The sequence below is a fragment of the Rhinatrema bivittatum genome, chromosome 13 (genome assembly GCF_901001135.1).
Source record: "Rhinatrema bivittatum chromosome 13, aRhiBiv1.1, whole genome shotgun sequence".
Taxonomy (NCBI): domain Eukaryota; kingdom Metazoa; phylum Chordata; class Amphibia; order Gymnophiona; family Rhinatrematidae; genus Rhinatrema; species Rhinatrema bivittatum.
The window spans coordinates 78222267-78241230 of record NC_042627.1 but is presented as its reverse complement, the minus strand read 5'-3'; the positions used below and the strand labels follow the sequence as shown (position 1 = coordinate 78241230).

The following is an 18964-nucleotide window of genomic DNA, read 5'->3' as shown; positions in this document are numbered from 1 at the left end:
TGTGGTAACTACTAGTATTTTCCATCAACCAACAATAGACCTCTTTGCATCCGAATTGAATCACAAATTGGACAGATTCTGCTCCCTGCACAGGCAATAAAACAAGTTAGCCATGGACGCCTTCGCTCACCCCTGGAACACAGGCCTCCTATACGCGTATCCCCCGATACCACTGATAGCCAAAACTCTCGTGAAGCTACAACAGGACAAAGGGTCAATGATACTTATAGCCCAGACTGGCCTCTACAAGTGTGCTTTCCCATGCTTCTCGACCTCTCGATCAGAGAACCCATTCGCCTGGGCACTCTCATAACTCAGAACCAAGGCATGTTATGCCATCCAAACCTTCAGACCCTATCCCTCACAGCCTGGATGTTGAAAGCTTGATCCTCCAACCACTCAACCTTTCAACTGAAGTCTCTCAAGTGCTTGTAGCTTCACGAAAGCCTTCCACATGAAAATCCTATCGTTCTAAGTGGAATAGATTTACCATATGGTGCATGCAAAAAGGTATCGACCCCTTTTCCTGCCCCACGCCATCTTTATTAGACTATCTCTGGCACCTTTCAGACTCTGGTCTCCAGACTTCTTCAGTGAGGGTACACCTGAGTGCCATCTCAGCATACCACAAAGGAGTTGGAGATGCCCTGGTAACAGTGCAACCCCTTGTGAGTAGGTTGATAAAGGGCCTACTCCAAATTAAGCCTCCTCTAAGGCCACCATTCACTGAATGGGACCTAAATATAATACTTAGAAGGCTCATGCACTCCTTGTTTGAGCCTTCGCACTCCTGCGATGTTAAATTTCTTACATGGAAAGTTCTCTTCCTAGTAGCCATTATATCTGCTTGAAGGGTTAGTGAGTTACATACCCTATACCAGGTTCCTACATGACCCTAAATTCCTTCCCAAGGTGGTTACTGACTTCCACTTGAATCAGTCTATAGTCTTGCCCACCTTTTTCCTAAGGCTTCACTCTCACCAAGGCAAGAGTTTTACACACCTTGGATTGTAAACGTGCACTTGCATTTTACCTAGGCCGCACTGCAGTCCATAGGAAATCCACCCAACTCTTTGTTTCTTTTGACAAAAACAGACTAGGAGTTGCAGTGGGCAAACAAACTCTCTCCAACTGGCTAGCAGACTATCAAATTCTGCTATGAAAAAGCAGGCCTTCCTCTCCAGGGACGAGTGAAGGCGCACTCAGTAAGAGCCATGGCAACCTCAATAGCACACTATTGTTCAGTACCGATTGTTGAGATCTGTAACGCTGCAACATGGAGCTCTCTTCACACATTTGCAGCACATTACTGCCTGGACAAGGAAGGATGTCAAGACTCTGCCTTTGGCCAATCCGTCTTGAAGAACTTATTTCCAGTATAATCCCAACTCCTTCCACATCCACTGCTGTGATTTTCAGGCTGCCTCATTTTTACCATCAGTACACCAGTTGTTGTGCCTGTTGCACAAGTTGTAAGCTATTGGTCCAAAGAAATATGAGTCAGCCTGTAGCTTGCTAATCACCCATATGTGAGGACTACCATCCTGCTTGTCCTGGGAGAAAGCAGAGTTACTTACTTGTAACAGGTGTTCTCCCAGGACAGCAGGATGCAGTCCTCACAAAACCCACCCGCCACCCCACGGAGTTGGGTCCGAAACGTTTTATTTTATTTTTTCACTCGCACTTTTTGCTACAAAAGAGACTGAAGGGAGACCCCTGTGGCTACAGGGATTATGGCATGCTGGGCATGCTCAGTGTGCCAGTCAAAAGTTCTAGAAACTTTGACAGAAAAGTTTTCCGTGAGAGGGCTCCGTCCAGTGACGTCACCACATTTGAGGACTACATCCTGTTACAGGTAAGCAACTCTGCTTTCCATGTTTTCATTAGCACATGTCCAGTCTTGGCTTTGTGTGTCTTTCCAGTGCTGTCATCCTGCAAAGGTCAAAAGACTGTCAGGAAACCATGTGATTGGGCTTCAGAGGAAAACTATTTCCTAACATTGAGAGCCGCCACAGGACAGAAAAGACATGTCTTCCAAGAACTAGGTTTTCAATTTCTGCTTTGAAATAAGCAGGGCTTGGGTGTGCACCTGACTCTGCTCCTTCACTGCTTTGCACTTTTTCTTCTTTGACGGTTTTCCTAGCTTTACCTGGTCATGACGATGACCAAAAGAAGAGGCAAAACGATGTATTTTTCCCATAGTCTTCTATGCTCCTATTTTATTAAGGGATATTTACTGGAGTTTGTCTGGTGCTACCCTGGGACTGGTAGTTGGTGCAGCCTCATCCTATTCTGAACTGGTCCCTGCCCTGATGAGATTCACCCGCAAAAAGGTTCACGCCAACATGTTCGCTATCTCTTTGCAATCTGAATTTGGCCCAGACAGCAATCTGTTATTTTCGACCCTTAATGAAAAACTGGTGACCTAGACGCAGTGTTCCCTTCTTGGGAACCTCTGGTTTGTTTTTGTGGCCTTCCTAGTTCTTGCAACACTAGGGATTGCAACACTTGGTTGAATTTTTCTAATTGTAAGAAGGTTGCTTAGCTTTATTTGGATTACTTTATAAAAAATTAAGTTTAACAGAAAATGAACATTTATTAGTTTACTGTCCCCTTGTCACAGATTCCAGTACAAAAGTAAACTAAGAGCATAACTGCCCAATGTGAGGTCTTGTCCTTTTTTAAAAGGGAATTAGATTTGTTGGTATTGTTTCTAAACTAACATCACACAGCCTAGAACTGTGCTCCTCAGAATCCCTTCTTTCAATCTCCTAGATTCACTTGAGACAGTTCCACGGCACCCGCTATGCTGCCATCGATCCATCTATGGTCAGTGCTGAAGAGCTGGAAGTGGAGAAGGGCAGCGGTGGGGTCACAGAGCTGCAGTAGGTCCTCCCGCTCACAACTAAGTGCATTTACTCTAATTCCACAGCAGTCTTCCTGGACAGGTGCTTGCCTTGCTCTGTCTTGTACCCATTTTCCACATCCTACTTTGTGACTAAAATATTCTCCTTGAAATGGGAGCTGCCAACGTGAGATTCTCTCAGTCCATGGACCTGGTATCTTCAGTTCCTTTTTTTTTTTTTTTTTTTTTTTTGTTAACCTTCAGATAAATGAACTACTCTGGATTGGTCCCAAACATTCTTCCTTTTTAGGAACTGCAACCAGACTCAGATTCCTGCAAATGCCATGTTATTTCCATTTTTAATACTTTCCTGTAACTGTGAATTTTGCACATGCTGATTATGTATTAACTTGCAAGTGTTTTATAATCTTGTAGTGTATAGTTACATACATCAGTTTTTTTTGGGTTTTTTAAGAATATACCATTTCAGTTTTTGATATATTGTGTTATGTAAGGTGACTTTTCCAGCCAGAAACAGCACATTAATGATTTGTCAGTTTTGTTGTGCTGCACCAGTGGCTTTGAATAAATTCTTATTTCACCAAGATTTTCTACAGTTAGTTCATTTGTACCCAAATATAACTGCTGGCCACTGTATAATCTGCGTCCTAGCTTGGCAGTGAGACACAGATGTGACAAGAGAGTTCTCCAGACCCACGTCCCTCCTCCTGTAAGATCACAGGCCTTTGCTTCCCCACTGCCAGGAATCCTGTGTGTAGCCTATGAAACCAGATAAACTGCATGCATTCCCAGTCTCTCTAGTGGGAGGCCATTCTATGCAGTCATCCTGCCTGCAAAGAAATATTTCCTTCATCTAAGGTGATAGCGTGACCTCCATATTCTAGCACTTCCTTTCCAAATGAAAATGGTTTGATCTTATGCTTTCTTTTTACCTTTATAAATGTCTCTAGTATTTATTTATTTAAAGTTTTTTATATTCCGCGGTTCGTTAGCAAACATCACCTCGGTTTACAGAGAACATTAAATTAGCAACAGGCTGTATATCCCCCTCCCCTATAAAGAAAGGGTCTGCACCCTCTGTTTGAGGCTAGGCTTGTGCCCATCTTTAGCCACCATCTAGGCAAGGCTGGTGCCCCATCTCTTCCCAAGAGGTGAACATAAGATCTGCCATACTGGGTCAGACCAAGGATCCATCCAGAATCCGGTTTCCAAAGGTGGCTAATCCAAGGCACAAGTACCTGGCAAGTGCCCAACCATTAGATAGATTTTCTTCGATTTGTTTTAAATGAGCTACTTGCTAACTTCATGGAGTGGCCAGTGGTCCTCCTATTATCTGAGATGGAATTAGGTGGCTCTTTGCCAAATTCACCCCCCAGCTTTGCGCTTGGCAGGGGGGGGGAACCTTTTTCCCCACCATCTACGCTTTGATTCATGGCTCGGTGCTGGTGAGTTTAAGCTGCCTAGGGCTTTGTGCAGCGTGTGTTTCAGGGGAGGAGAAAGATCTTCAGAGCCCCCAGCAGCCATGAAGCGGAGTGCCCACTCCTGCACAATGGCTGAGAGAGAGAGGTTCTGTGGGCACCATGCCTTCGGTCTCTGTCAGTGCAGGTCATTTTGGGTGCTCATATGGCTTTACCCGCACCAATGGGGGGAGAAGGGGATTTTCCCCCGAAGCTTTCTCCAGATGAGGAATGCTGCTTCAAATCTGCCTAATTCTGGGTGTGCTAGGGGTGAGGCCATGTACTTTCCAAAGGTTCCTCGCTCTTTCGCGTCTGATTTTGTCCTGCTGCTTCATGAGGGCGTTTGTCAGCAGCAAGGGACGGACTCTCTTCTCTTCTCTCCCCACAAGACTTCCTCTGCTGCCACCTCAGACTGATCGTGATCCCCCTGTTGGGGCAAAATCCATTGGAGCCCTCTCCCCTCAGGCATTTAAGGCAAAGAATCAGTAGGAAGGCTGCACCACTCCACTAGCAGGCCATGCAGAACGGGCATCATTTAGCTGCAGCATATGGTTCCCCTGCAACACAAAATACTGGCTTGATTCTCTTCCACCAAACTAGCTGTCTGCCTGGGTGCCCAAAGCCGAAGGCTCTTTGCCACTGGAAAAAACTCAGATGTCCCTGCTAATCAGGACAGCCGCATAGTAACACCTATGCTTTTTTTACTTTATTTATACACTGCACTCACATATAGAGGGGCAGAGTGCAAGGCATTCCTACCCCTAACTCATTGATGCCAATGGAGCACTGCCAATGGGAAGGAAAGCCAGTAAACTCCAAAGGCAGGGCTGAGGCCAAGTTTCCTTTACTCCTGGCAACAGGAGAAGGCTCCTTGCCTTCCCTGCTACAACTCCCCTGAATTAGGCACAATCACAGGGGTCAACTGGGTAGGGAGAGACCAGCACCTCAGGATCCCCCTGGGTAGCAGATCCTACTCCTGATATGCCTACATCTACAGGCACGTTTGCATGTTCATCATCTGCGGGAGACGGAGAATGCTGGCTGGCAGCATACTGCTAGATGAGGGTGACAATGAGTCTGTTAATCAGTCTCCCTCTGCTGGTTGGAGTGCATAACTCACTTGTGTGGAGTGGCCTGCCTGCATGAAGAAGAATATGCCTTTCCCTCCTCACAGTAGCACATCACATCCTGCAATAAGACATGTAATTTTCCTGTTCTATTTACAGAAATCTGCAGTTATGTTACCACCAGTATTTTCTATGGAGGCTGTGAATTGTCCTGTACTGCGATTACCAAGCTCTCATCGTTCAGTTTTGGTTCACTTCTCTCTTCAGGGCTATCAAACAGAGATCTAAGGTTCCTCATGGCTGAAGAGGTCATTTTAACTTTGCCAAGTCATTTATCAACAAAAACCTTAAATTCTGTTTACAGGTGCCCACTTCAAAATGGGGCTTTGCAGAACAATTCATATCCCTATAGAATAGAGCTCTGAAAAATGTTTAGGAACTGAAGTAACAGATCAGTCTCAACAGTGGGTTATGTCCCCCTTCCAGCAGATGGAGTCAGAGAAAAACTCGAAGGGCGTCCTCTTATAAGCTGGCGCACCCTCTACTCCCTTTCAGTATTAAGGATATCACAGTGAAGAGAAGATGGATGGATCAAGAAGTCCAAAATTCCAATTTGAAATAACGAACTGTGGTAAACAAACCAAACTTGTAAATTGAACAGTAAGAGAACTGTACTGTAGTTCTAACCCACCAGAGCAGAGAGGCAATCCCAGAAACCTTAGGGAGGGCATCTGGACTGATCTGTGGTACTACAGGAACGAAAATTAGCAGGTAAAGAATTTTCCCTGTACATACGCAGATCAATCCAGACAGTGGGATGTACCAAAGCATCCCTACGTAAGGTGGGCCCCAGATAGCCCTGCTGGAATGACCTGGGTGCCAAAGGAGCCAAATTCCGGTGGCTGTAGATGCAAGCGATAGTGCTGAGCAAAAGTGTGCAGAGATTGCCAGGTAGCTGCACGGCCTATCTCCTGAGGTGACACAGACTGGCTCTCTGCCCAGGAAGCCGCTTGAGCCCGGCGGGAATGTGCCTTGATGCCTGGTGGGAGGACGGCCAGTACCGATGTATGCTGCCGAGATAGCTCGCTGGCAGAAAGAAGCTATCATGGTTTTAGAGGCCTTGATTCCCTTCTTAGGACCGCTCCACAGGACCAAAAGATGGTCCGATAAACAAAAGTCATTAGTCACCTCCAGATCCTGCATTAGGATGCGCTTGACATTGAGTTTGCGTAGATCCCTGGAATCCTCCTCGGAAAAGGATGGCAATTCAACCGTCTGATCCATATGAAATGTGGAGATTACCTTAGGCAGGAAAGAAGGCACAGTCCCGTAATGAAACTCCCGAATCCCCAAAATGGAGGTAGGGTTCTCTGCAGGATAGCGCCTGAGGTTCAGAAATCCTGCAGGCGGATGCAATAGCCACCAAGAAGACTGTCTTGAGGGTGCGATCCTTGAGGGTTGCTGAGTGCAGAGGCTCGAATGGTGGCCCACCCAGAACAAAGAACCAAGTTGAGGTTCCAGGAGGGACACAGGGAGTGTACCAGAGGCTTTACGTACTTCACACCCTTCAGAAAACGAACAATGTCCAGATGAGCCGCGAGAGGAGCTCCCTTCCGGTGATTAAGCAAGGCACCAAGGGCAGCTACCTGCACCCTTAGGGAATTGTAAGCCAATCCCTTGTCCAGACCCCACTGTAAGAAAGAGAGTATTTGGGCTACTGAAGCGCTACGCGGAGAAACAGCCATGGATGTGCACCAGGTGTCAAAAACCTTCCAGATCCGGACATAGGAGATGGATGTAGAAGTCTTTCTAGCCTTGAGGAGGGTCGAAATAACAGCCTCTGGGTAACCTTGTCGCCTCAGGCGGCACCTCTCAAAAGCCAGGCCACAAGACAGAAGCGATCTGCCTGATCGAAAAATACTGTACCCTGGCACAACTGATGTGGCAGATGCCTCAGGCAGAGAGGGCCGTCCACCGAGAGGTTGATTGTCTGCGAACCACGGCCGGCGAGGGCATTCTGGTACCACCAGGATCACCGATCCCTGGTGCAACTCTATTCATCTAATTACTTTTCCCACCAGGAGCCAAGGTGGGAACATGTAGAGCAGGAGGTGCAGAGGCCAAGGCATCCACCCCTTCTGTGTCATGCTCCCATCTGCGACTGAAGAATCATAGAGCCATTGCGTTCCTTAGGGTGGCCATTAGGTCCAGGTGGGGGATTCCCAAGCACCTGAAGAGAAGTGCCACCGCTTCCTCGGATAGCTCCCACTCCCCGGGATCTATGTGTTGACGACCTTAGGAAGTCTGCTTGAACGTTGCCAACCCCTGCGATGTGGGCCGCCACTAGGCAGGAGAGATGGACCTCCGCCCATGCCATCAGCTTGTCCGTCTGAGACATGTCGACTCCTTGTTTCCCCCTTGACAGTCGATGTACGCTACCATAGTTGCGTTGTCTGACAGTACCTGTACCGCTTGACCGGGGGAAGAAACGCTTCAACCCCAGGCGCACTGCTCTGGTTTCCAGGCGATTGATCGACCAGGTTGCTTGCAGCGCTGTCCACTGCCCCTGTGCAGACTTCGTGCGACACACTGCTCCCCATCCAGAGAGGCTGGCATCCGTGGTGACAATCACCCACTGTAGGATCTCCAAGTCCTACCCCCTGTAGTAAGTGGTCCAGGGTGAGCCACCAGGTCAAGCTGGCCTTGATCACATCTGACAGCGGCAGGGTGGGGCGTGAAATTCCCAGGAGACTGGCTTCCAGTGGAAAAGCAAGTTTTCTGCAAAGGATGCATATGCGCAAAAGCCCAGGGAACCAGATCGATAGTGGACGCCATAGTACCCAGAACCTGGAGATAGTCCCAAGCTGTGGGAAGCAGGAGACAAATGAAGCACTGTGCCTGAGATATGAGGGAGTGTGCTCAGTCCTGACGAAAAAATACTTTGCCCACTGCAGTAGTGAAGCGTGTTCCCAAGAAGTCCAGAGACTGAGATGGAGTAAGGCTGCTCTTGGTGAAGTTGATAACCCATCCCAGGGCTTGAAGGCAATGCAAGACCCTGTCGATCACTCGCTGACACTGTACCAAGGATTTTGCCCAAATGAGCCAGTCGTCCAAGTAGGGATGGACCAGGATCCCCTCCCTCCTGAGGGCTGCCTTGGTGAAGGTGTGGGGAGCGGTAGCCAGGCCGAAGGGCAGAGCTTGAAACTGAAAATGGTGCCCCAGGATCTTGAAGTGCTGATGAGCCTTGAGGGTGGGAATGTGAAGGTAAGCCTCTGTCAAATCCAAGGAGGCTAAATATTCTCCGCGATGCACTGCTGCTATTACCGAACGCAAGGTTTCCATCCTGAAGTGTGGAATTTTGAGGGCCTTGTTGACCATTTTGAGATCCAGGATCAGACGGAAGGAGGAGTCCTTCTTGGGAACTATGAAGTAGATGGAATGGCTTAACCCCCCTTCTGCCGGAGGCGCCAGGAGAATCGCCCCCAAGGCCAAGAGTCTGTCGATCGTCTGACGTACTATGCATTGCTTCTGCAGTGGTCCGCAAGGCGAGAAAAGGAACCTGTCCTTGAGAGGGCGAGCAAATTATAATGCGTAACCGTGCTTTAGAATATCTAGGACCCACTGATCGGAAGTGATCTTGACCCACTCCTTGTAGAAAAGGGAGACGTGACCCCCTATCCTGGGGATCAAGGAGTGGACTGGTAGGCCTTCATTGCAGATTTGGGGAGCTGCTCCCTGAGCGAGGTTATCCCTGGCTGGCCTCCTGCCCCAAAAGGAATGAGACCAGGACTGGGAACAAGAGGCAGGCAATTTGTGCGCAAGCGATCTTGATTGACGAAAATGCTGTTGGCCCCTGAATTTTCTGGTAGAACCGAACATCCTGGAAGTCCGTGGATGATCTTCCGGAAGCTTATGGGCCTTATTCTCTCCAAGGGCCTTGGATCTGTTCCAGATCGTCACCGAAGAGCAACTTCCCTTTTAAAGGGTAGAGACCCCACATGCGCTTTGGAGGAGGAATCTGCTGACCAATTTCTGAGCCAGAGGAAGTATCGAGCCGCTATCCTGAAACCATGGGCCTGGCCAGCACCCTGAGAAGATCAGAGGGCATCGGCCCCATAAGCTATTATGCCTTCCAGCCGCTCTGCCTGCTGCGCTTCCTCAGGAGGAAGCTCCTGCGCACTGTGCAGCTGTTGAACCCATCGGCGAGCGGCCTATTGTGTGAGGGAGCTACATTCGGCAGCTCTTACCCCCAAAGCTGAGACCTCAAACACCCTCTTGAGGTACACCTCACGTTTTCTGTCTGTAGATCTCGGAGGGCGACTCCACCACTCATGGGAATAGTCGTCTGTTTATTCACTGCGGTCGCAGACGCATCCATCTTGGGTACTTTGAGAAGATCCAGGAAATCGTCAGGGAGAGGGTATAGCTTATCCATGGCCCTGCCTATCCTCAGGGAGGCTTCCGGGGTATCCCATTCCCTGGATAATAACTGAAGGAGCGTAGGATGAGAAGGAAACGCCCTCGCTGGTAGACGTAGACCAGCCAGGACCAGGTCCCCCTTCTTTGTTGTTGGATTGAGCCCAGGGGAGTCCTGTGGAGCCTCAGTATCCAATTCCTGAAGAACATGTGGAATGAGAGGATCTAACTCATCCTGCTGGAAGAGGTGCAGCACTCTCAGGTCATCACCTTCCAACAAAAAGGAAGGAGAGGGATCATCCAGGTCTGGATTCTGAAGAAACCCCTGCGGAAGGGGATCTGGACCCACATCAGGAGGAACTAAGCGGACCCTGGAAGCTCCAGTAGTAGTTCCTGCCCCTGGGGCTACTCCCTGAGAGACCCCCATAGGACCCTGGGAATCTGACATCCTGCTCACATGGGGCAGAGGGGGCCCTGATGTTAAACCTTGCCGCTGCTCTAATCTCGCTACGTCGACATTATGCATTAAGAGAACGAAGTCTGTAGAAAAAAGGCCTGGGGGAAGTCCTGAAGGAGGCATCTCGGGGGGGCGGTCTCCTGAAGGAGTATCAGGGTCCAAGAGCTGGATGGGAGTTACAATCGGCGGTAGCAGCGAGAATCCAGCCTCAGCATCATTTCCAGGCTGCGCTGGAGGAGCGTGCTTCTCCCCTAAAATGGCCGCTGTTCCCACGCGGGACAGGGCCTGAGCATGGAGACGCGCATGGGAGCGTGAAATTGGCCGTCCTGTCGGTAGTGAGGGTCCCTCCCCACCAGCGAGGCACCTCACGTACACCCCTTCACGGGAGAGCCGCAGTCTGGGCTCTCCACAGGCCGAACAAGTCGAGGAGCACGGCATGAGGGCAGAGCAGGAAGGAAATTAAGCTGGCTTGAAGCTGCGAGGAGTGGGTAAAAAAAAAACTCCGCTTAGAAACCCTATGACTCTCCCCAACTGAAAATGCTCTGCCTATAATTAACCCAGAGGAAGAACACATCTCTGTGAGTGCTGCCCTGAGGGAAACGGCAGTGGGTCGGGTCGCAGCAAGGGGGGAGAGGTTGGACCATCACTGTGCACCCTTAAGAGTCAAACTGAACCTGTAAGTAAAGAAAATACAAAACTTACCCGAGAAAGGCATACAGGCTGAGAGAGAAACTGTGAGACAGTTCTGCTTGCAAGTTAGCAGTTGCCAGGATGTAGGTTTTTTAAACTTTATCAACTTGATCCTTACAAAAAGAAATAAGCTAAGAAATAAGAGGAAAATTCAATAAATCTAGCTTTCCAGAAATTTACTGGGGAACCATAGGTTCAATCACTCACATCTGCTGGAGTCAGGAAAATACTGAAGGGGAGTAGAGGGTGTGCCAGCTTATAAGGGGGCCACCCTTCAAGTTTTTCTCTGACTCCATCTGCTGGAAGGGGGACATAACCCGGATACGTACAGGGAAAGGTCGCTCAAAGTCCAAACACCCAAAGAGTCTCATTTTCAGTAAAGGACAATGGTTGAAAGTTCCTGCATTTACTAACCTGAACATGATACAAAAGTAGACAAGGAGTTTGTTGTACAAACACAATATGGCAAAGCTACATTTGCTCCTGTATCAGATACATCTGAATTCAGTTACAAAGTCAAGAAAATCAAAGATGGTTCCCCAGACCTCCCACCATGGCTATAAAATACATTTTTAAAAATAAGGTATAAATACCAAGACTTAACATCCACAGCTCTATTAAAATCCCTTATTTTCAGCAGCATAAGTCTTTTAATTAAAAAGCACCAGTCCACGGTAGTTGACATTTTTCCTTCTTGTCAAAGGCTTTTTAAAGTGGCTGTAGGATTTCCTCTTGCTCTGCTGAGGTATTCTGCCTTCCTCTCCAGAGATTGCTTCCAGCTCTGGCAGACTCTGCTTTACCATACTGGCTCAGGATGGAGGTTTGCTACATATCGTCTTCTAAGAGAGAGGCAATCAGGCCAGGCATGGCCCTGAGTTGTTCACCCATTATTCTTCCTGGACTACTCAGCCATACTAAGAGCCTGCCTCCCATCTTCTGCCCATGGGGAAAATATTTGAATCATCTGGTCCCAAGCTTGTAGATCTAGTGCTGTGCCAACACCCACGCACCCTTCTCTTCCTCTGGTTGCCATCTACAAGTGAATTGCTACAGGCTTCGACTGGCTCCAGCCAAGAGAAAGGAATGGAGACAGCTGAAAAATATAAGACGCTTACTTTTCTAAATAAAGTTTAACATTCAGCAGGCCCAGTTAAGTGGGCTAAAATGGCAGCCAAACTACTTTATATTTTTATAAAATCAGTTTATTTTTAATGTAAACCAGTGTTGTATAGTAGCACATTATACACCTTATGGAAAACAGCTGGGCATTATAGCCAACCTCAAAAACTCAAACTGTAGAAAAAAGACCATCTGAGTTTCTAATAACCTGATGAAACTTTTTTGTTGTATGGGAGAAGCAAAAGGTCCATTTTAAATGAAAGATAGCCCTTGCAGTAAGTCTTGGCAAGTAGTCAAATTGCTGCAGCATGTCACAGGTTAGCAGAAGGTAAGATTTATTTCGCTTTTCTCTTCCTCAGGAGTTACATCGCTATGCACTTGCTTGGAGAACTGGTGTCTGCATTTGCTTTTTTTCTGATGCTTTCTGTAAAATAAAAAAAATGAATGAGGCTTATTAGTAGTAAAAATCATTTGTCTTACTAATAAAAGCAATGCATTTCGACTGGAAGACTTGAACCTGCAAGCAAACCAGAGCCACTGCCACCAAGCAGCTTCCCCAAGATCTCCTACTGCAGCCTGGATGCTCACTTCTTTTCCCTCGCAGACCTGGCTTTGGTTTAATTCCCTCTGATTCCAAAAGCTGTAGTTTACAGCAGAGCTGGCTAACAAAAGCTAGGACTGTCTCCACATATCTCCACTCAGTAAGCTTGAAGGCTCACATAGGAAGATTGGTTCTTACCTGCTAAAGGTCGTTCCTGTAGTACTAAGGATCAGTGCAGACTGCTGGGTTATGCCTCCCCCTTCCAGCAGATGGAGACAGAGAAAAGCTGAGAAGCACCCCCAGCTAACCTGGTGTGCCACCTGTGATCCTTCAGCAAAATCAAAATCAAAGCAGAATGAAGTAAATGTAAACAACCAATGACTAGATCAAGAGAATTTAGCTGAACAATAACCTGGGAAAACTATGTACAGGACAAGAGTACGGACTGAAATGCTTCCATGGATAAGCTTACTTAAAAATCTTCAGATTCATCTGAAAACTGCAGAGAGAGAAATAAACAAAGCCAACCGAGCAGAACACTAATACCCCTGGGCGGGCATCTGGACTGATCCTTGGTACTACAGGAATGAAAATTACCCAAGCTGCCCTAAATGGGGTGGGAGCCAGAAAGTCCCGCTCGAAGCACATCTGGACGTCCAAACGGTAATGCTTAGCAAATGTGTGCAAATCTCTTGTGGCGAAACACATTGGCTCTCTGCCCAAGATGCCACTTGAGATCTGATCGAATCAGCCGTAAGACCATCTGGCACTTGCCGCCCGTGACATAATATGCCGAAGCAATAGTGTCCTTCAACCATCGGGCAATAGTAGTCTTTGAACCGCTCCATAAGACAAAAAGATGATCTGACAATCTAAAAGCATTAGTCACTTCCAAGTACCACAGACGGATCCTGCGGACGAACAGTCTCCTCTCTACTGCGCATTTGCGGCATGTCTGTCGAGCTTCGTTTATTAGGTTGATTTTTTCTTTTTCAGAGCTACTCAACCAGGGGAATGTATGTCCCTGGGCTTAATATACAATTTGTAGCTCCCACCAGAGGAATTAAGACGTCTCTGGCACTGTATAGGGGTGGGAGGGACCGGCCCACTGGTAAATCCCCCCAACTCACCCGGCTGTGTCAATATTCTCCAGGTATTAAGGCCAAGGGCAGAAGCCCAGCCTTGCCTGCTATTAAAGTGATCTCAGTCTTCCTTTTTTTTTTTTTTTTTACTACTTACTACAAGTTGATCTAATCAAAGGTACTAAGGTTAGGATACCCCCTTCACTTATTAATCAATCAAATAAAGAATTTTGCAAAAGATCAGGACCACAGGTTATGCCATCCTTCATCTGCTGGAGTCAGAGAAATACTGAAGGATCGCAGGTGGTACACCAGATAATCAGAGAAAAGCTGAAAAGCACCCCCAGATTATCCGGTGGGCCACCTACGATCCTTCAGTATTTCTCTGACTCCATCTGCTGGAAGGGAGGCATAACCCAGCGGTCTGGACTGATCCTGGTACATTCAGGGAACCTGTTTTTCAGGGCAGCCACAGGCCCATGCTGAAACCCTTTTTTGTCTCTAAGATGAGAGAAACAGTGGATGCTTTAACCTGCTAAGTCTCTCCTGCCGATGCCCACAAGGCCTTCATAAAGTCCTTTGATTGGATTTTCTCCTGCCATGATCACCCCATGAAGCCATATAAGCAGCATCCTATGTCCGTGGTCCCTGTAACTTTTAGTGCCTGTGAAGATAAACGAGGAAAAAAGCACAATGTTAAAAAAACAAACAGCCTACAATGAAAAGGAAATGACTTGTTCAGATGTCACTGTAGCATCCATTTCAATACTACAGTACCCCGGCATGGAAGTAGGTAGAGAAATTCTTGAGTCTGTGCTGTATGATGGGCAAGAGCGGAGGCTGGCAGAGTGGCAGTCCTGACCTAGAATTCCTGTTTATTTGGAACCAGGAAAATAGTAATCCACGTGAGCAAACATGCTTGCCCTCAAGTAACACCAAAATGGCTCTGGCTTTTCACTGTAAAAACATTCTGAAAAGCTACTTGCAAAGTCTGCTTTTAGCCAATTCCCCTGACACACTTCCTCAGGGAAAGTGAGACTACTAAAGTAACTCTCAGACTTGGCCAGGCACTGAAGCCAAGATTTGCATTTACCCAGGCTCTCACAAAGGCCTGCTGCAAACATATAATGTCTGTTTATGAAAGTTTCACCTGGTGTTTGCCATGCAAATGGGGCCAGTGTACTTCCTGGCTCCTGAGAGAAAAGAGACGGCTCGACCTTTGGGGGATCAGTCTTACCTGTCCATTGTTGCTCAATGGCTCGAATGTGTGCATCTGTGAACTTCCAGTAATGCGCCAACTTCTTCCACTCGTTGGGTTTGAGGTATTTGGTGGCTAATCTCCATATGACTGAGCGAATGTGCTGCGTCTCCAGCCTGTGATCCTGTTTAAAGGTCAAGTTCTGTGCAACCCAGGAGTCAGAATCACTGTTCACGTTGTCCTGAAATATAAAATCAAGAATGCAGGTGCTGGGAAAGAGACTGCGTGATATTAGGAAGATCCCAGTTAACTTGCTTTAGTCTGCAGCAGTCCAACTCCTTTAAGGGAAAAGAGAACGACACTGAGCTAAAGCATTTATGGTAGGAAGGATTAGGGTTCTCAATTCATCTCCCCTCCAAAAATAGGAAAGGTGCACTCTTCCCCATGACTTTACAAATGAAATGAGGAAAAGCTTGAATGCAGAGGTTTTTTGTTTTAACACAATATTGTGTACATTTACCTTTACATTTTCAATGTTCACACTGTGTGTCTATTTTTCATTTACTATTTACCTTGTCTTTAAATTATAATACATTTAATTTTTCAAATGTGTTTATATTTATTATTGGCTCCTATTTCTTTTTAATGTAATGTTAGTGTAGAATAGAGAGTGAGGTATATTAAAACTAGACCCCTTTATAACTGGGTCAGAATTTATAGTCCTAATTAAAATATCTTCCCACACAATTTATTCACATACAGAGTCTGACACATCTTGATGGCACTGGTGGTACCTGGGGCACTTTTCCACTTTTATGTCACAAGGGTCTTAATGGAGCCAGGGTGCAGCTTCCAGTTGTTTCCTTCTTACCCAATTTAAAACAGTTTGAATTTTTGGATGGCTGACTTAGGATGCTGGAGACTGCACCTGTAACACTGTTGGAGCTGCAGTTCAGTGTCTTGGGATTTTGCTTACAGTAATTACATGCAACTTGCTTTTTGTGTTATTTTTCTTGGGATTAACTTTGCTAAACAACTTCCCTTTCTGATTTCCCAGTTTTACTTTACAGTTTCAAGTCTGCAGTTTAAGGTTATTCTTAATATGTTCATTTTATTCTATTCTACATCTCACATAGCAAAGTAGATGGTTTACTGTCTCTTTACATTTCATTTCCTACAACTCCTAGCCCCAGTTTCAGGAGCTTTTTAAAATCTTTTCACCCTCCCCTTTGTTTATAATTTTCAATTCTTTGCATTGTAAATGTATTGATCCTGTTTATTGGCTATCAGGTTATGTACGAATATCATCTTAAAATGGGATAAGATTGGAAAGATTTAGTTTTCAGTTTCCATCACCTCTCACTTTTTTCATTTTTATCTCCCTTATTTGAATATTTAACGTTTACATATTACTTTAAGACACAATTTGGTATCTTTTATATGTTATTTATTTAGTTTATAGACATTTGATAGTCTGCATTTTTCCCCAAAGTTGTTCTCAAGATGGATTACAACAAATTTAAACGAATTGAGGCTTTGAAGAGTTTACAATCAGCGTAATACTGGGATCCGGCACAGGGAACCCATCGGGTGAATTTTAGAAGCCCTACGCACGCCAAGGCCAGGAGATATGCGCGTATATCGGCCCAGCGCGTGCCGCACAGATTTTAAGAGGGCCCAGGTACGCGTGTCTTTTTTTTCCCAAAAAAGGGGCGGGGAAAAGGTAAAAGGGTTAGGTGCAATGTTTGTTTCTGCAACAGCTGCAATAGCAGACTGCACGACTCCACCCAATGGCACTAGGCAAAGAGAATACATTAAATGGCCACCAGCCTCCTCTCAGACTATGGAGTCTGAACTCTAAGAATTGATCATTTTAAGTACATTTTACTATGTTTTTGTTTTATACATGTACATTTTGGGCTGCTTGTGCACAATTTTAAAATAAGATTATCTAGGTTTTACCTCTATGCAATTTGCATCAATTTATTAAGTTATCTATATTAAATCATTTTTTTATTTAAGCAATCTGGCGTATTTGCTCATTTTTTCATTTAAATCATTTTACATTTCTCAGTTTTTGGCCACTGCTTTCAGCATCGCCTGACCTCCTGTATGGTGCCTCGCCTCTTCGAACGTGAAATATGTGCATAAATCCGTTCCCCACCCTGACTCTACCCCCAGAATGCTTCTTGCAAGCTCCCATAAAAATAAGCATGAAATCTGTTTTTGTGCATTTAATTTGCTTAATTGGATGAATATACTTCCACCTGTACGAGCCCCGCTTGATTTTCAAAGCACAGTTTGTGTGCATAACACAAGGTTTAATAGGCGCAACGTGCTTTGTTCCCCGCTTTGGATCCTTTTTAAGCAGGGAAACGGTGTATAAACTCCACCACTAATCCTTTATCAGAAGCCAGAATCAGGTGGGAAATTGTACTTGTCCCACAGGCCCACAAACACTTGGTTACATGTAAGAATTCCACAACAGGCTGAACTAAATCTTTGCTACCAATCTGGATCGATTAGAGCCAATGTGTGAGGTTATCAGTCTGTGGTACAACTGCAAATAAAGGAATAGCAAGGATGGGAACCAAAGGATGGACAATCGAAGGCTAAGACAGTTTGTTTTACACAAAGTGGGCACTGCCCACCTTGGGAATTCTGTACCTTTACCACCAACATGGAGATCAGACAAAAACGGTTTGCTAGAATAACCAGATGTGGCCGCGTTGACATCTCTTTTGCAGATTTGTATCCTTTTTCAATACACTGGCAAGCCCCTCTGTCACCAGTTTTACTGCAAGATCACGCGTGGCTGTCTCCATGAACGGGGGTTAGACTGGAGCTCTCCCCCCACAGATGTACAGTACCCGAGAGCTGCCCCTTGCTAGTGCTTCATCCCTGCTTGCACTATCCAGATGTCTTGGAGCAGCCAGGAACAGGGGATTACTTCTTTCAGAGAAAGATGTTGTAGAGCGGTGCCCCTGCAGGGAATAATTTCGCCCGGCCGATTTTTGGTTGCCTACAATTAAACTGCCTGCCAGCCCAGGGATAAGCAGCACATTACTCCTAATAACATGACATGTATTTAAATCTGCCATACCTTTTCCCATTTGTAGAATCGATCTGCTTTGATGATCATGTCTGCCAGATTGATATGGTTGCCACGTGCTGCGACATCTAATGAGGTCTTTCCTTGCTGCAATGGACAGCAAAAAAAAAAAAAGGCTCACTTCAGGCTGACAGGGACAGGACAGCACTCTCTCTTTCCACTATTGCAGGTCGTCTTTGCAGCAAATTCTTATGATTTATTATTGTTACAGAAAATAGATTAAAATTAGACAAATACAGCTGCTAATAGTTTAAAAAAAGTGATAACACTTTCAAGCAGAATTAAGAGTTGTTTGGAAGGGACGTGGCAGCCTTCCTTGTGTCCGAGACAGTGGAAGGTGCTGAGCATGTTTTGCGCTGCCCGTGGTACCGCACCTTGTCCAGCAGCTTCAAGTTGACGCCAGCAACCAGAATCATTTCTGCGATGTCTTGCCGCCCGTGTTCCGCAGCGACGTGAAGGGGCGTCTGCTGCCTCTGCAGAGGAAGAGCAAATATTAAGGGTGCAGCTGTTGAGAAAGACAGCAATGTTAAAAGGTGGTTTGATTCTGTGTAGCATAGTAATGGTGGCTGAAAAAGATCAACTAGTCGATCCAGTCTGCCCAGCAAGTTTCTGGGGGTAGTAACTGCAGCTCTGTGCAGGATAAGACCCAGGGCAGTAATATTTACCATCAAAATCAAGCACTGTCAGACCCCTAACAAAACTACTGCTAGCAACATTTTTATGGGGCGAGCAGCCTTCTTGATAATTCAGATAATCCTGCTTTGCTTTTGGAGTTGGGCATAGAAGCAGTCCTATGCTTTTTCCCTAATGTCCGCGTATCAGTACCAGGGTGGATCAGCATGTCTCTGTACACGTGAGCATTCACTCCTGGGGTGATTCCCCCCCCCCCCTTTCATCAGTTACCATGTGACTTTAAATAATCTATGTTCAAACTTTGGACTGAAGCTCTCTGGAGAAAA

General features: G+C 46.3%; 2 protein-coding genes across 6 annotated transcripts in view; one reads left to right on the top strand and one right to left on the bottom strand.

The window, feature by feature from the left end:
* SPG21 (SPG21 abhydrolase domain containing, maspardin) overlaps positions 1-3452 on the top strand; it is a 30065-nt gene extending 26613 nt beyond the window's left edge. The window contains exon 9 of the mRNA XM_029575521.1: positions 2776-3452. Within this exon, the coding sequence (XP_029431381.1) occupies positions 2776-2889 (114 nt within the window). The 3' untranslated portion in view covers positions 2890-3452. The remainder of the gene's footprint in view (positions 1-2775) is intronic.
* A 7886-nt stretch (positions 3453-11338) lies between these two features.
* Positions 11339-18964, bottom strand: part of ANKDD1A (ankyrin repeat and death domain containing 1A) — a 32631-nt gene continuing 25005 nt past the window's right edge. For all 5 annotated transcript variants that reach the window (XM_029575517.1, XM_029575516.1, XM_029575520.1 and 2 more), the window contains 5 exons: positions 18380-18478; positions 17997-18092; positions 14933-15134; positions 14228-14359; positions 11339-12496 (listed from right to left, as the gene is read on the bottom strand). In XM_029575517.1, the coding sequence (XP_029431377.1) occupies positions 12435-12496; positions 14228-14359; positions 14933-15134; positions 17997-18092; positions 18380-18478 (591 nt within the window). In that variant the 3' untranslated portion in view covers positions 11339-12434. The remainder of the gene's footprint in view (positions 12497-14227; positions 14360-14932; positions 15135-17996; positions 18093-18379; positions 18479-18964) is intronic.